This window comes from Gymnoscopelus braueri, assembly GCF_963280865.1.
Source record: "Gymnoscopelus braueri genome assembly, chromosome: 23".
Taxonomy (NCBI): domain Eukaryota; kingdom Metazoa; phylum Chordata; class Actinopteri; order Myctophiformes; family Myctophidae; genus Gymnoscopelus; species Gymnoscopelus braueri.
Genome location: NC_137625.1, coordinates 16,641,383 through 16,657,786, shown reverse-complemented (window position 1 = coordinate 16,657,786; position 16,404 = coordinate 16,641,383). Strand labels below are relative to the sequence as shown.

General features: G+C 41.5%; 1 protein-coding gene across 2 annotated transcripts in view; it reads right to left on the bottom strand.

Annotated features, from left to right (window-relative positions):
• Nucleotides 1-16,404, bottom strand: part of snd1 (staphylococcal nuclease and tudor domain containing 1) — a 352,436-nt gene that overhangs the window by 24,389 nt on the left and 311,643 nt on the right. For both annotated transcript variants that reach the window (XM_080420799.1, XM_080420800.1), the window contains exon 22: nt 13,177-13,383. In XM_080420799.1, coding sequence (XP_080276925.1) covers nt 13,177-13,383 — 207 coding nt within the window. The remainder of the gene's footprint in view (nt 1-13,176; nt 13,384-16,404) is intronic.

The window sequence follows — 16,404 nt, the reverse complement described above, 5'->3', positions numbered from 1 at the left end:
AAAAAGTGGCAAAAATAGAACAGGAAAAAAGTGGCATTTGCTAAATTGCCATCCTAACATGTTGACGTCCTCACCAGTATAGTAATACTATGTGTGTGTGTGTGTGTGTGTGTGTGTGTGTGTGTGTGTGTGTGTGTGTGTGTGTGTGTGTGTGTGTGTGTGTGTGCGCGTGTGCGTGTGTAATGGGAACCACTCGGAGAGCACAGCAGAGGAGTAAAGGGTAATTATATAGGAGACAATAATGCATCTCCAAATGGCAGCGGAAGCGCTAAAAGGAGACCGTTTCAATTGTCCTCAGCTCACAGCATCGGAGGCTGTGAGATGCAATAACGCCATCTGCTCTCCACACACACCCCACCACGGAGAACTACAATTTTTTGATTTTATTTTAATCTCCGACAGTATCATTAACCCATTCTATCCGGGAACGCATCCGTGTCATTTTTAGATGTATTTGGCTATTCAAAAAATAGCAGATATACAAGCTCATAGCGCGGCACCGCTATGAGCTCGTAGATCTGCTATTTTTTGAAGAATTGGAAAATTTGTGCAAATCTTTGAATATATAAATATTTTTTCAAAGCAAACATTTGTAACTCAAATCTTTGCTTCTGGGGGGGGGGGGGGGGTTCCTGGAACACAATATTTTGAGATGGGGGGGTCCGCGGCCAAATACATATTCATTTCGGGGTCCTTGACAAGAAAAAGTTTGAGAACCACTGACATAGTAAAGAAATCTTAAAAATGACACAGATGCGTTCCAGGATCGAATGCGTTAAGAGATCGTACCCAACACCTTCCATGGCGTGCCGGCACCAAATGGGCCTTCGCCGAGAGATTACGCGGCGGAGAGATTACGCGCCGCATGCATGCGTGCGCCGAGTTCACTTATCCTTCCATATTGCCCTAAATGCACAATAAAGCCTATTCTTTTTTTTTTTTTTCAAATGCCTTCGACAATGACAACACTATAGTATCACTCACGGGAAAAAATAATCCCACTCTATTATTCAAGCCACATAACTGTAAGCGACACATGTGCCGCACGGCCAAAAGATCATATCTTCGCTGTCGGGGGCAGAAACCTCCTATCTCCATATTCTAACTTTTTGTGTTTTTTTGTCGTAAATTAACGGCCTACTTGATGAGATTACTAGCGCAGCGGTGGAAACTAACTAAGTACATGTACTCAAGTACTGGTATTTTTTAATTTTCTTGAGTATTTCCAATTTTCAATACCTTTTTTTTCTTCGCTTATTTGACAACTTTAGTCACTAGTTACTTTGTAGATTTTCATTATTACAAAACATACATTAACCACTTCAACCCCTTCACAATGCGTCACAATGCGTTTACTTTAAGTACATTCTTAACATGAGACTTTTACTTGTAACGGAGTACTTCTACATTGTGGAATTGATACTTTTACTCAAGTAAAACGTGCGAGTACTTTTTCCACGCGCGAAGCGATGCGTTTTCGAGCTTGTGGATCTGCTTCTTTTACCATTTTTAAATTTGAATCCTGAAAAATCAACAGTCTTTTGGACATATGAGGTTTTCCACCTCCGACAGAGACGATAAACAGAACACCAGATGTGTAATGGATTAAGTCTCGTGCTGTGACATTCAATCTGCTTCCATGTGTGTCGCGCTCGCACATGTTGGTGTGCATTATGCATGGATGCATTACGCGAGCACCAAGTACACAGTATGAATATGGACTTAGTCTAAAGTGACCCAGTCTCGTGATTGAAATTTTTGGGTCACTTCATCCTTAAGGGATAAAGTGCTAATGCTATGCTTTATTATCCATCTAATCTCCATTCTATCTATCCGATCTACAAGCTCAAAACGCGTCGCGGTGCGTAGCGTGTTTTGAGCTTGTAGATATGCTATTTTTACTATTTTTGAATTGGAATCCAGATTTTTTTTATTGGAATCCTGAAAAGTAACATTCTTATTTAATTTCAAGTGCATTTAGTTAAGGTTATGTACATTTTATGAACTTAAATACAAATACATTGGACATAAAAAGACAATAGAATTTTGATACTAGTCATTAAGCTACTAATATATACTGAAGTAAGTAAAGCGGGTCATGTTTGCATGTTTGGAATTGTAACTGCTAGAATCAATAATCAATAATATATCAGTGTTCCGATATTAACCTGCGGGCCGCATCAAGTGAAGGTGGGGGCCGCATGTGGCCCCTGGGCCGCCAGTTGCCCATGTGTGTACTATATTATACTCACAGGCGTTCCGGACAGATTGCATCATCAACTCACGACATCCCAGACAGATATACGGATATACAAGCAGAACAAAAGTGTACTTTGCCGTTCTTCCTAATTTACATATATTAGTTCAGTCCAATCAAATATTGGATGAAAGAAACAATTTTCTAAACCTTTTTTGTAAGATGCTTTATTGCATTTTGTAGCATATCCACAGCCCAGAGGGCGAAAAGGCAAAGTGAACCTGGAGCGCTTTGAGTTCACGCTGCACATGTTAAAGCAAACCGGGGACTAGAAGTGAAGTGAACCGAACTGCTGTTGAAAAGGGGTCCGAGTCCTTTTGGAGCGTTCACATAATGTGTAAAAACAGTCTCCCTATAACCAGGGGTCTTCAAAACGTTTCAGGCCAAGGACCCCTTAGCTGAGAGGGAGATGAAGCAGGAACCCCTCACTACATGTTGTGTAAAATTGCGTTGCAGAACTTTTTCCTATATTCCATAGATAGCTTCATAGACTTGTTTGACGGCACGGTCATCAGTGTTGTGTAAATACAATAAACACGTTTATTTTACACACCATCTTTTCTGTAAATGTGTATTTTGTGTAAATGTGTTTTTTAAACCAACTTACTCTGTACATGGTCTGCTATTTTTTTTTTCTCCTTCTACAGCAAACCTCTTCGCAGTGAATAACAGATCTACAAGCTCACTGCGAGACGTTGTGAGCCATAGATCTGCCATTTTCGGCTAAAGTTCCCCATAGAATAGGATGCTAGCCTATAGGGTTGAAGTGGTAAATGAAAGAAAAGAAAAAACTCCTATCACACAAACATTTGGTTCCCCCCCTCCCTGTAGTTACTCTGAGGACCCCCCCCCCCCTAGGGGTCCCGCCCCCCCCCCCCCCCCTCCCCTGTTGAAACGCCCTGCCCTAAACGATCAGAGTTAGCTTTGAGGGCTGAAACGGGACATTATTTGAAAACACAGTTCATATCAATTCCGTTCCATTCATAGCAGCAGCAGCAGCTGTGTGGAACGGAAGTAATCAATCGCCGGGGGCCCCCCCCCCCCCGGCAGTGACGCCGGGGGCGTTGGGTGACATGGATTGAACGGTATCCATAGCGATAAAGCGCCACCCAGGTCCCCCGGGAGGGCTGTGGAAGTGTTGGAACGCAAGAAGCACGACCGCGTCTGATCCATTTATTCTATTTCATATCATATCGTCGTTGTTGTCGGGGGAGGGAGGGGGGAGGGGCTTGTATCTCCAAAACCGTTCCTTTTTTATTATTATTATATCGCTGCTGTCGGGAAACCTCTTATGTACATATTTAAACTTTCTGTGTTTGTTTTTGTAAATTAACGGCCTACTACACACAAAAGCATCAAAAGTAGCAGATCTACAAGCTCGAAACGCGGCTCGAAACGCGACTCGAAGCGGCGCGTTTCGAGCTTGTAGATCTGCTACTTTTGATGCTTTTGGATTTGAATCATGAAAAGTAACAGTTTTGGACATCTGAGGTTTCCCCCCCCCCCCCCGACAGAGACGATTAACCCATTAAGACCTGAGGCCGCTTCTAAACATTTTCTAAATCCTAAAAAAAAAATCGGAAAAAAATATTTTAAAAAATAATTTTCTCGATTTTTCAAAAATAGCAGATCTACAAGCTCATAGCGCGGCACTCGGTGCCGCGCTATGAGCTTGTATATCTGCTATTTTTGAATAGCCTAAAGACATCTAAAAGTGACACAGATGCGTCCCAGGTATTAATGGGTTAAAAAGAGAAACAACGATTAAAACGGTGAAAGATTGCAACGCGTCGTGTGCTTGCAGATCTGCTCATTTCACTACTAAGCAAGGCATTCATGTACGAAAAAAAAAAGGGGGAAAAAAGGTCGCCACGTGGAGATACAAGGTTTCTGCCCCGACAACAGCGACGTATACCCACGTATGTCACCGGCTCGTCTCTCTTCTCCTCCTCCTCCATCTCGCCTCTCTGTCCAACATCGTTCAAACCCCCCCTCTCTCTCTCTCTCTCTCTCTCTCCCCGTCAGTCAGTCAGTCACAAAGCCAAGCAGCTGGCGTCAATGCAATCATCTCTTCACCTGCACCCTTTCAGGTTGACACTCAACCATCCTTTTCCTTTATAGTGCCGCCACGGCGGGGGGGTGGCGGGGGGCGGGGGGGGCAGGCTATCCATATGGTGTACTCATAGACGAGCATCCACGGACGGAATAAAGCATGATTATCCCCCCTCTCTCTCTCTCTCGCTCTCTCTCTCTCTGCTGTCCCACTCCGGGGGACAATGGGCACCCTTAACCCATTCAATCCCGGAACGCGTACCGTGTCATTTTTTAGATTTGTTTTTGCTATAGCCATTATTTTTATACTTTGGCTTATCTACAAACAGATCTACAAGCTCATAGCGCGGCCTGCTTGTAGATATCTGTAGATATTTTTTGAAAAATCGTGAAAATGTGGGCGCATCTTTGAATACATGGTAATTTTTTTTGTAACAACATTTATAACTCAAATCTATGTTTCTGGGGGGTCCCCTGGAACAGAACGTTTTCATGTCAAGGACCCCCAAAAATTATATAAATATGGCCAAGCTCGCTAAGCGCTTGTATCATCTGCTATTTTTGAATAGCCCAAAGTATAAAAACACGAGTAACATCTAAAAAATGACACACGGACGCGTTCCCGGGCCGAGTGGGTTAAAGCCTGCTTTTAACCTTCCCGACGCACTCACAGCGGGTCCTACTGATATGGCTCTATGAAGAGTGCCAGCATGCATTACACCCCATCTGTTATGCAACGCTTTAAAACGGCAACGTTGGTATAGATAGCCCTGTGTAGTGTCTGTGTCCCCAATCCCCAAGGGAAATAATGAATAGAGCATAAATGGAATAGATAGGGAGGGCGGCGGGGGGGGGGACAAAGGCCACTTTGAAACCGCTGCTTTGATAGCCCTTCTCCGTGTGGGTGTGGAGGAGAAGGGAACGAGGCCAGGATAGAGGCTTTGGCGTGTTCCCGGAGAACTCAGAGAGGCCTTTGGAACGGGCGGCAATAATTAAAAAAAAACACGCAATGCTCATTCCCTCTCTTTAGAAGTAGAAGATGAGAATGGGTGGCGGGGGGAGGGGCAGAGTTCAAGAGAGTGTCTAGATGTTGTACTGCGGCTATGGAACGCCCTACGTAAGTAACTAAGTACGTTTACTCAAGTACTGTACTTCAAGTGAAGATTTGAGGTATTTCCAATTTTCAGTACTTTTTTACTTCTACTCCACTGCATCTCAGAGGCAAATATTGTACTATATACTCCGCTGCAATTATTTGAAAACTTCAGGTACTAGTTACTGTGTAGATTTTGATTATTATTACGAAACATACATTTACCACTTCAGCCCTATATACTTTGGCTATTTGAAAATAGCTGATCTACAAGCTCATAATTTGGTAATTTAAGTACAGCTTGATACCAGTACTTTTGTATTTTTACTCAAGTACATTTTGAATTCCGGACTTTGACTTGTAACAGAGTATTTCTACATTGCAGTATTGATACTTTTACTTAAGTAAAACATTGGAGTACTTTTCCCACCACTGCCTACCCATGGCAATCAAAAAAGCCAATTCTGTGTCATCTTTTAACACTCGCATGACTGCAGTAAGACCAACTACCACTGACTTCAGATCAAAATGACCGTTTTTTCCCCTGCTATTCCATTGGCCACTCTCTCCCCTCTGAGCTCCAGACGATCTGACACCTTCTCCCCGCACAGCGGGGCACAGCGGGGGATACATTGTCTTTTAAATATCTATTAACATTTCAATCCCACTCAAACCCTCACATGTTGGCTATAGTTTCATTTGGTTTAGGCTACAGGCAGAAAAATAATAATATAGTCTATGGTACCGTGGAATGTGTAACTTGGAATGGTAACTGAGATCCTATGTAAAATCTTTATGGCAAAGACGTATAAAACAGCGCGATCGCTGTAGCGGTGAGCTTGAATTAGGCACAGGAACGGGAAACCTCACATTGAAAGGAGACATGTCCAACTGCAGGCATGGCCTCATAACCATTGTAGCCTCTGTCTAATTATGCGACTGTCTCCAATGTCCAAAACACATTGATATCTCTTGACAAACCAATATTATATAAATAATAATAATATTCACATACTCAGTTGCCTAAGAGTCTCCCCCTTCTATCTCAGCGCAACAAGTGAACACACATCGGTATGTTTCACACATTTGCTCAATCCTGCTATACTGCTGCCCAAAAGATCTGATCTCCAAGCAAAAAACAGTCGCTGCGTGACGCGTTGTAAGCTTGTAGATTAAATCTGTTTGCGCAGCATATGTGAAAGTGAAATACAGCAACGTGCTGTTTGTGTAGTCATGTGGCGACTAATAGGCTACATGATCGATATACATATATTGAAAAAAGCCGATCTACAAGCTCACAACACGGCTTCATAGAAGAACAAGCCCAAAGTCGCTTATAATAAGCAGACATGGCAACACTGCCACTGTGTGTGTGAGAGTCAGAGAGAGAGAGAGAGAGAGAGACAGACAGAGAGAGACAGAGAGAGAGAGAGAGAGAGAGAGCACACTTGCTCAGATGAAATACAACATTTAGAGGTTAGATTAATGGGGACAACACGTTGTCATTTTTATTTCATTATTATTATTAGGCCTGAGGAGAAAAATCGCTTTGCCAGGTTCCTAGCTGACAGTGAAATGCAGGATAAACATCGACACCATCGCACGGTACATAATAACAGTGTGGACAGTCAGTCCTCAAGATCAGACTCAAGAAACACTTGGGATTTGCACTCTGAACAAAGCCTAAGACACTTGTATGCACTATGCAGTTAAAAAAGCATCTTTGAATACAATTTTGCCCTTTGCAAAACAATACTCATCACCGTGGGGGGGAGAACATTTCAGATTCATTCCCGTTTGTCTGTCTCTCTGAAGACTTTCTCTGGTCGACAGGGTTGTAACAGCCCCCATTGTCCCTCTTTATTGAATACATTCTTTGTGAAACTGTGAGACGATTATAATTCAGCCATAACAAACACAAGTTAACCCATTAAGACCGGGAAGGCATCCGGGTCATTTTCAGATTTCTTTAGCTATAAAAAAAATAGCAGACATACAAGGTTTGGATCTGCTATTTTAGAAAAATCGTGAAAATGTGTGCAAATCTTTGAATATACACAGTATTTTTTAAGGCGAACATGTGTAACTCATATCTTTGCATCTGGGGATTCTACAAATGTCTTCTAAATCCTAACAGTTTTTTTGAAAAAAACGTATGCTGCTATAACATCAGTGGTCCTCGAACATTTCCATGTCAAGGACCCCCAAAATGATATGTATTTGGCCGCGGACCCCCATCTCAAAATATGTTGTTCCAGGGACCCCCAGAAGCAAAGATTTGAGTTAGAAATTTTCGCTTTAAAAATATATATATATTCAAAGATTCGCACACATTTTCATGATTTTTTCAAAAAATAGCAGATATACAAGCTCATAGCGCGGCACTCTGTGCCGCGCTATGAGCTTGTATATCTGCTATTTTTGAATAGCCAAAGAAATCTAAAATGACACCGATGCGTTCTCGGTCTTAAAGGATTAATGCTCGCCTAAATACACAAAACCCCTCGCACTGCCCGTGGCGGCACCAGTCAAACTGTGCAATCCAATGCCTTTCCCGTTTTTTTACGACTCTGGGTTTGGACAACAGCCATAAAAAATGGCGTGGGCTTTGTGCTTGTAATTATTATCAGGCAGGAGGAGAAAGAAAAAAAAGACAGCATGCAGCTTGGCGAAGGGTTTCGGGGGCCTTTGGAACAGGATTCGATGAGTTGGAATTATCACCGTGGCAAGTGCTGGAGAGCTTTACTTTTAATAGACGTTTCAAGTGCGCTGGCAATGGGCGCCGTGTATTAAAGCTGTCTCCAGATCAAACTATCTGTGTTTTGATTAAGCCATTAAGACCGGTAACGCATCTGTGTGTAATTTTTTAGATTTCTTTCGCTATTCAAGAATAGCAGATATACAAGCTCAAACAAAAAATTATTGTGCAAATCTTTGAATACATATATTTTTTTAAAGCGAACATTTGTAACTCAAATCTTTGCGTCTGGGGATTCTACAAATGTTTTCTAAATCCAACAGTTTTTTGAAACCCCCATCTCAAAATATTTAGTTCCAGGGATTTAGCTTCAGCAAAGATTTGAGTTAAACATGTTTGCTTTAAAAACATATATATTCAAAGATTTGCACATTATGATTTAATCATTTTTTGGCAGATCTACAAGCTCATAGCGCGGCACAGAGTGCCGTGCTATGAGCTTGTACAGTATATCTGCTATTTTTGAATAGCCAAAGTATTAAACAATGATTTAAATGGTTACACAGATGCGTTCCCGGTCTTAATGGGTTAAGCCAGCGCTGTTTTTGTCCAGAAGGGAGACAGACACGAGGCCAGTGCCAGTTATATATATATATATATATATATATATATATATATATATATATATATATATATATATATATATATATCATTGAATAGCAGCTTCAACCCATCCTGACCATCTCGGTACCGTAAGCCTATTAGCCTCTGGTGGACGGTGGGTTTTAATCAGTGCTCCGCCGCTATAGGCTCCATTAGCCAGGGCTGCTTTATAGCCCTGACTACTGGCTGCGGGTCAGAGGTCAAAATACTCTCTGGAGCCAGAGACGCAACGATGCACGTTGCCTTATTGACTGCCTTTGGCAGTATAAGGAAGCCTTTTTATTGGCTATTCCGTTAGTGTGTGCACGCGTGTGCTTATTTACGAGAGAGTGAATAAGCAAGCTAATGTTTGTTTGTATGTTTGTGTGTGTGTGTGTGTGAGAGGCTTGTATGTAAATGTGTTGTGCACACTTGGGGCCTGTATTCACTGTATTTCGTCGCTGTCGCGGCTGAAACCTTGTATCTCCATATTTCACCTTTTTGGACATTTTAATCGTTATATGACAGATCTACAAGCTCACAATTGAAAATGTTCGCCTGTCATGTCCTGCCCCCAAAAATAGGCCAGTTTGAAAGTGGTCAAGTGTATCTGTGGGTTTGATAAATATTCAAACAATGAAATACGGCTACATTTGAACACAGGTTCTCCCCCATTTCCTGAAAAAGTAAGTTTTGAACATACAGGGTTTCCACCCGACATTGACGATAATGCGTGCGTGTGTGAGACTCGTACATAAATGTGTGTGCACGCTTGTACACGCTCAACTATTCATCAACAATTCCATTCCTGTGGGCACTATAGGCACACATTCTCCATTCCTTTGTGTGCATCAATTTGTTAAGTACGAGACTGTGAGAGTAATGTTTGAGGGTTGTACTGCGCTGAGAGCAGTAATTGTCACGGAAATAAATATCCACAATTTTGTCTTTATCTTCCGCGTTACAGAGTGGCTTTGATACCGCCGGGCAAATTAGCATAATGAGAGGGAAACAAACGAGGTGCGCTTTATAATGTCAACGCCGGGGATAATAACAAAATGGCCGCCTTTGGAAAAAAATTGCCGAGGTGTGTGTGTGGGTCTGCCAGAGGGGGCATTCCGAAAATGGGAAAACATAAACTAATGAATAAATACATGTAAAAAAAACAAGCCTTAAGAAAAATATATGTACATAAACAATTGAATTTCTGCTCAAATTATAGTAATACGATTATTATGCCACTTGAACCACTTTCAACCTGGCATGCCTTTATTTGGTCGTTATTGTCTAAATCTGTGCGGAAAATTGCTAAATCTACTACAAGCTCACAAGCTTGTGAGGGGCACATGTTCTGCCCGACAACAGTGGTGGAAAGTGACTAAAAACATTTACTTAAGTACTGTACTTAAGAACAATTTTGAGGTATTTGTACTTTACTTGAGTATTTCCAATTTCCAATACTTTTACTTCTACTCCACTACACCTTGGATACAAATATTGTCCTTTTACTCCACTACATTTATTTGAAAACTTTAGTTACTAGTTAATTTGTAGATTTTGATTATTATTATTAAACATACATTAATCACGTCAGCCGTAAATACATTTCAGCCATTTGAAAATAGCAGATCTACAAGCTCACAATGCGTCGCGATGCGACGCATTGTGAGCTTGTAGATCTGCTATTTTCAAAAGATCTTTATACATTTGAAGCATTTTAATGGGACATTCTGCATAATAAGTACTTTTACTGTACTTTTAGTACATTTTGATGCCAATACTTTTGTACTTTTACTCATGTACATTTCGAATTCAGGACTTTTACTTGTAACAGAGTATTGCAGTATTGATACTTTTACTTAAGTAAAAAAGGACAGTACTTTTTCCACCATTGCTCGACAGCGACGTTATGTTCTTTGGCACAGGAGTCGCCTGTCGTTTGAACACGGGCGTTTAGCTGAATGATTGCGTCCATAACGTCGAAGAGTAACGCCCCTAAATGACAGCCACAGTGAGCGCTGACATGAAGATGAGGGCTGCTGTCTGTAGCGGTAGTGACGTGGGTAATTACGGGCCTTTAGCAGAAGGTTCACACCCGAAACACTATATATGGTTGCTGTCGGGGGAAGAAACCTCTTATCTCCTTGTTCTAAACGTTAGTTTTTTCGTCAATTAAAGCCCTTGCTTGATCGTACTACAGCGTCACACAAAAGCATCATAAGTAGCAGATCCACAAGCTTGAAACGCGGCGCTAGCGTTAGCGTTAGCTTGTAGATCTGAATCCTGAAATGAGTCGAGTAGAATTTGAATCCGGAAAAGCAACGGTTTTGGACATACGGGGTTTCCGCCCGACAGAGACGATATGGGCCTTGAAACGTAAACAAAATGTGCTCCGCTGCTGTGTTATATGAATGTGTTATGTAAATATAACGCTGTGTATTTATTCTAGTTCCATGGCAAGCCTCAAGGGTCAATGGAACAAATGTTGCAGTGACCGCAACGATGACAAATCCGCTTTCTCTCTCTCACTCACACACACACACAGTTTGTATGTATTACTATACTAGTGAGGACATCGACCTAAAGCCTGAGTTACTGCGTCTTGCGTGCACCTAAAAATCTACAAGCATCACAACGCATCAAAGTATGACGCGTTGTGGAGCTTGAAGATCCCCTTTTTTTTCTTGGTGCGTGACACAGGCGTGGCCAAGTATAAAACTTCAGCTCTAAACCCTAAACCCCCCAAAACTCGCCTTAAACCATTAAAACAACAAACTCTCTCCTGGGAACACGGAAAATTCTCACAATGATTCGTTTCTCAAATCAAATTCTACTATAACGTTTGTCCCTCACAAGTATAGCAATACACACACACACACACACACCCCTCTATGTGGCTGAGTGGAGTGGTGCGCTTGTCACCGCATAATGACCGACATGCTAACGATCACATGATAACGGCGTCCGCCATCATGATGGGCCTGATGACAAACCATAACCGTCCCACGAATTAACGGAGATAATGACGGCCGATTAAACTACGATCGCCACAATGAGGCTCATCACCATTGCGCGGGTGAATGATCGCCTCGCGCGCGACATCCCAAACAAAATCACAGGGTTAACGTGTCACCCTACTCCTCCCACCAGCTCATTGGCCCCTTGATCACAGGGTCCACCCCTGAGTACTTGTACATCGAGCTGCCTCACGCAACATCGGCCCTAACCCACGGGCCACATGGGCTCGGGAAACCGCTCGTTTCCCCAAGCATGGGCGTCATTTGGTGACCCAGGGGGGATGGCAATAGCACACCTCTAGCGTTTCGTATTTAACTTCAAATTCGGTTCAATTTGATTTTGGTTCAGTGCTACAATGGGCGGTGATAAGGAGTGCATCTCAACACATGCATGTCCATCTACAGCACGTTGTGACAAAACATGTCATCAGTATCCATTCTCCACTTTCAACGTGGTGAAACGCAAAGATACAAGTTGCAACTTTGACCTTTTTTCAAATATTTTTCAAAAACATTTTTTGACACAGAATCAAATGTTTTATGTTCATGATTCACCAGGAGCCTGGATGGCTTGGCTCCAATATTCGAAAAAATCTCCATGGGCTGAACAAATGGGCTTTCCATCTGTGGAACCAGAGCCGGTAGACAAAATGGCCGCCACTGCTATGCACGACGCCTCTGTTCCCATGGCTACTACTAAGCGACTAGGTCTGTCACGATTATGACATTTTATTTGAGGATTGAATGTTGCTCAAATAATTGCGATTAACAATTTAACATTCGTAAAAGGTGCACAGGGCAGATATGACAAATAATTTACATAATTTAATAACTTTATACTTAAATAAAAAATCACACCCTGTGTGAAGTGGGCGGTGTCTTGCTAGCTAATCACAATACTGAATGGAGTCAACCAATCATGTACAAAAGATAAATACATTTATTGAAACACTCTTTATGATGGACGAAACCATAACTTGAAAAAAACAAATTTTTGGTTTTTTTCAAGTTATGGTTTCTTATATAGGGCTATGCACATGTGTCATGTGACACTGGCCAATCACAGTCCTGAATAGACTGTGATTGGCCAATCACAGCGCAGGATAATTGTACAAATTTCCTGGGCCCAGATCACAGCGCAGGAAAATGTACATTTTTCCAAATCTCACTTATAGGGGCGGTTTCACCGCCCAAAAACATGAATAGTGTAAATAGACGATCTACTAGTTCAAAATGCATCACATTGTGACTATTTCCCTTTTTTTTTTTATGTATGAACATTTTTCAACATTCAACGATTATGACGAAAACATATATAGTATATACTGTATCACATATATAGTGACATATATAGTGACAGGCCTACTTTACAACCACCCCCCCCCCCCACCCTCCACGACGGCGCCCAAAACCTTACCATCTTCTGCAGGTACTTCTCCTTGCGGACGTCCACCATCACCATGCCCTCCTTCACCAGGCCCAGGCCCACGTCGTCCTTGGTGTCGTTGAACTGCAGCGTGATGTGCGCGCACGAGGACACCGGCGTGAACTCCACGTTCAGCAGACACTGGGTGTTCTGGATGTCCCGCACCACGCTGTCCACCACGTCGGCACGTGCGTCCTCCTGTAGGGGGGGGGGGGGGGAGAGGGACGGAAGTACATAAAAATGTACTTAACCCTTTAACACATCCACCGCCAAGGGCTAATCTCATAATGTACTCACCAGTGCCAAGGTTTTATTGTTGTTTTTTGTTTTTTTCAGGTCGCCATAGGCCCCGTTAAAATCCTTTAGATTGCGCGATACACTGTTTGTAAACAACGGGCACATGTCCTGGTGTCTACTCGTCGAGACCGCGTGTCAAACGGAGCCGCCATGTTTGAGTTCTGATCGTTTATGTTAACATGGGAAATGCGAGGATGAAAAACTACATGTCCCTGTACAGGTTTTACAGGGCTTTTTGTGTACGACTTAGAATGAAGGCAGACGGGAAACAAAAAACGTGATCGCACTTCCGGTCGATTTCGGGTGGTGTTACACTGAAAATGGTCCCCCTGGAAAATTGAAAAAAAAAAAAAATCGAAAAAAAGGAAAAAGCACCACAGCCCGTAGGGCTACGGTCTCGGCGCTTAACAGTTGGATTTAACGGCCCGTAGGACTACGGTCTTGGCGGTTAATGTGTTAAGACCTGAGGCGATTCTTAAAAATGTTTTTGAAAATCCTAACAGTTTTTTGAAAAGAATCAAAAAAAAAAATTTTCAAGATTTTTGAATAGCCAAAGAAATCTAAAGTGACACAGATGCGTTCCAGGTCTTAATGGGTTAAAGTACCAAAAGTAAAAGTACTAAAATGCTTGAAAATAGCAGATCTGCTGTACAATCGCGACGCGTTGTGAGCTTGTAGATCGGCTATTTTTCAAATGGCCTATGTATAAAATAGGGCTAAAGTGGTTAATGTATCTTTTCTAATATAATAATTTACATCTGAAAAGTAAATAGTAAGTAAAGTTTTCAAATAATTGTAGGGGAGTAAAAGCACAATATTTGCCTCTGAGATGTAGTGGAGTAGAAGTACAGAAAATGGGAAATACTCCAGTAAAGTAAAAATACCTCAAAAGTGTACTTAAAGTAATACTAGGTAACTTTTTCAACAAAACTAAAGTTAAATTCTATATCTTTTGTGAGTGGCAAAAGTTTCACAACATGAATTTCACCCCCGAAAGCCTTTTATACATATATTTTCTATTGAACGGTGATAGGGGTGTCTTTCCCGCGAAAATGACGTCATCTGGCCGGAAAATGGAAGCGGAAATGCACCGGTTTCCTGTGTGGCCAGGAACTACCGCACTGGTTTCCTGTTTGGCCAGGAACTACCGCACTGGTTTCCTGTTTGGCCAGGAACTACCGCGCTAATAACAAAAAGGAAACTCACGCTGATTTTAAGAGATTGTATGATTTGAAGATCGACAAACAGAAAAAGAAAACGCAGCCCACGGTGACTAAAGCTCCACTGGCTAAGAGAAACGATCCACAGATCGTATAAAACAATTAAAAGAACGCTTTTTGAAACGCTTCCGTCTTCCGGTGAAAACAAATGGAATTCTGGGTAACAGAGGATAAACGAACGGCCTGCAGTGACGGTAATGACCAGCAGAGGCTGCTAAAAATCGTTATTTGTGGACCTGCACTGTATAACTTTAAGTGCAGTACTTGAGTAAATGTACTTAGTTACTTTACACCACTGATACCTGATAATAACAGGGTCAGTAATAACTACACTATAACAAGCTTGCTCTCCACTTCAGAGCCATTACGCAAGCACGCACACACACACACACACACACTTGAAACACTAATGTATACCTGCTAATAACGGGGTCAGTAATATGTAGACTATTACTGCTCTCCACTTCATCACAGATAACACACACACACACACACACACTTGAAACACTAATGTATACCTGATAATAACAGGGTCAGTAATAAGTAGACTATACTGCTCTCCACTTAAGAGATCACACACACACACACACACACACACACACACACACACAGCTTGATGCTTTACCAATTATGCACTCAACGATCCCTAAGCACCACTAACCTTAATCCATTAAGACCGGAGACGCATCTGTGTCATTTTAAGATTTCTTTGGCTATAGAGTGCCGCGCTATGAGCTTGTAGATCTGCTATTTTTGAAAAATCGTGAACATTTGTGCAAATCTTTGAATAGATATATTCTTAAAGCGAACATTTGTAACTCAAATCTGTGCTGCTGGGGGTCCCTGGAACTAAATATTTTGAGATGGGCGTCCGCGGCCAAATACATATAATTTTGGGGGTCCTTGACATGAAAACGTTTGAGAACCACTGATATAGAAACATGTTTTTTTTCAATATACTGTTAACTCATTCACTGCCAGGCTTATTTCAAGCTTGTTGATCCATATGCCAAAGGCATTATGGATCAAACGGAGAAAAAAATGTCTCCGTTTACATTTTAACATTGAAGTGGATGGAGCATTAACTTTTTGAAAATCGTTTTCTCCTAGTTCCTTTGAGATTAAAAAGAAAAAAAAAAAAAAATATATATATATATATATATATTTTGAAAAAAAAAAAAGAATGTAGGTGACGTCAAAAGACGTCATTGGCACTAATGGCACACTGAAAACGGCCGTCAAAAGACGTCATTGGCACTATATGAGTTAAGATTTAGAAGGCCTCAGGCTTTAATGGGTTAATACAGACTATGAAATGGGCATATATCTACAGTCATACCATCATTGTATCAATGTAGATACTGTGCAATACCACTGCCATACGTTTTATAAATATTTGATATCTGCTGCTTTTTGAGGTTTGTTTTTTTAGTTTTATATTGGTGAAACAAAAATTGTATAATACATACATTTCCAAAATCACACAATATAAATGGAATGATACAGTCACAACAGGAAAAACATTCATACAAATAACAATGAATGAAGATGAAAGAAACCAAACAAAACCAAGAAAACAAATACAAAAAGACAATAGGGACCGTGTGTGTGTGTGTGTGTGTGTGTGTGTGTGTGTGTGTGTGTGTGTGTGTGTGTGTGTGTGTGTGTGTGTGTTTATGTAGGTTTAACTGGAGGCTTATGG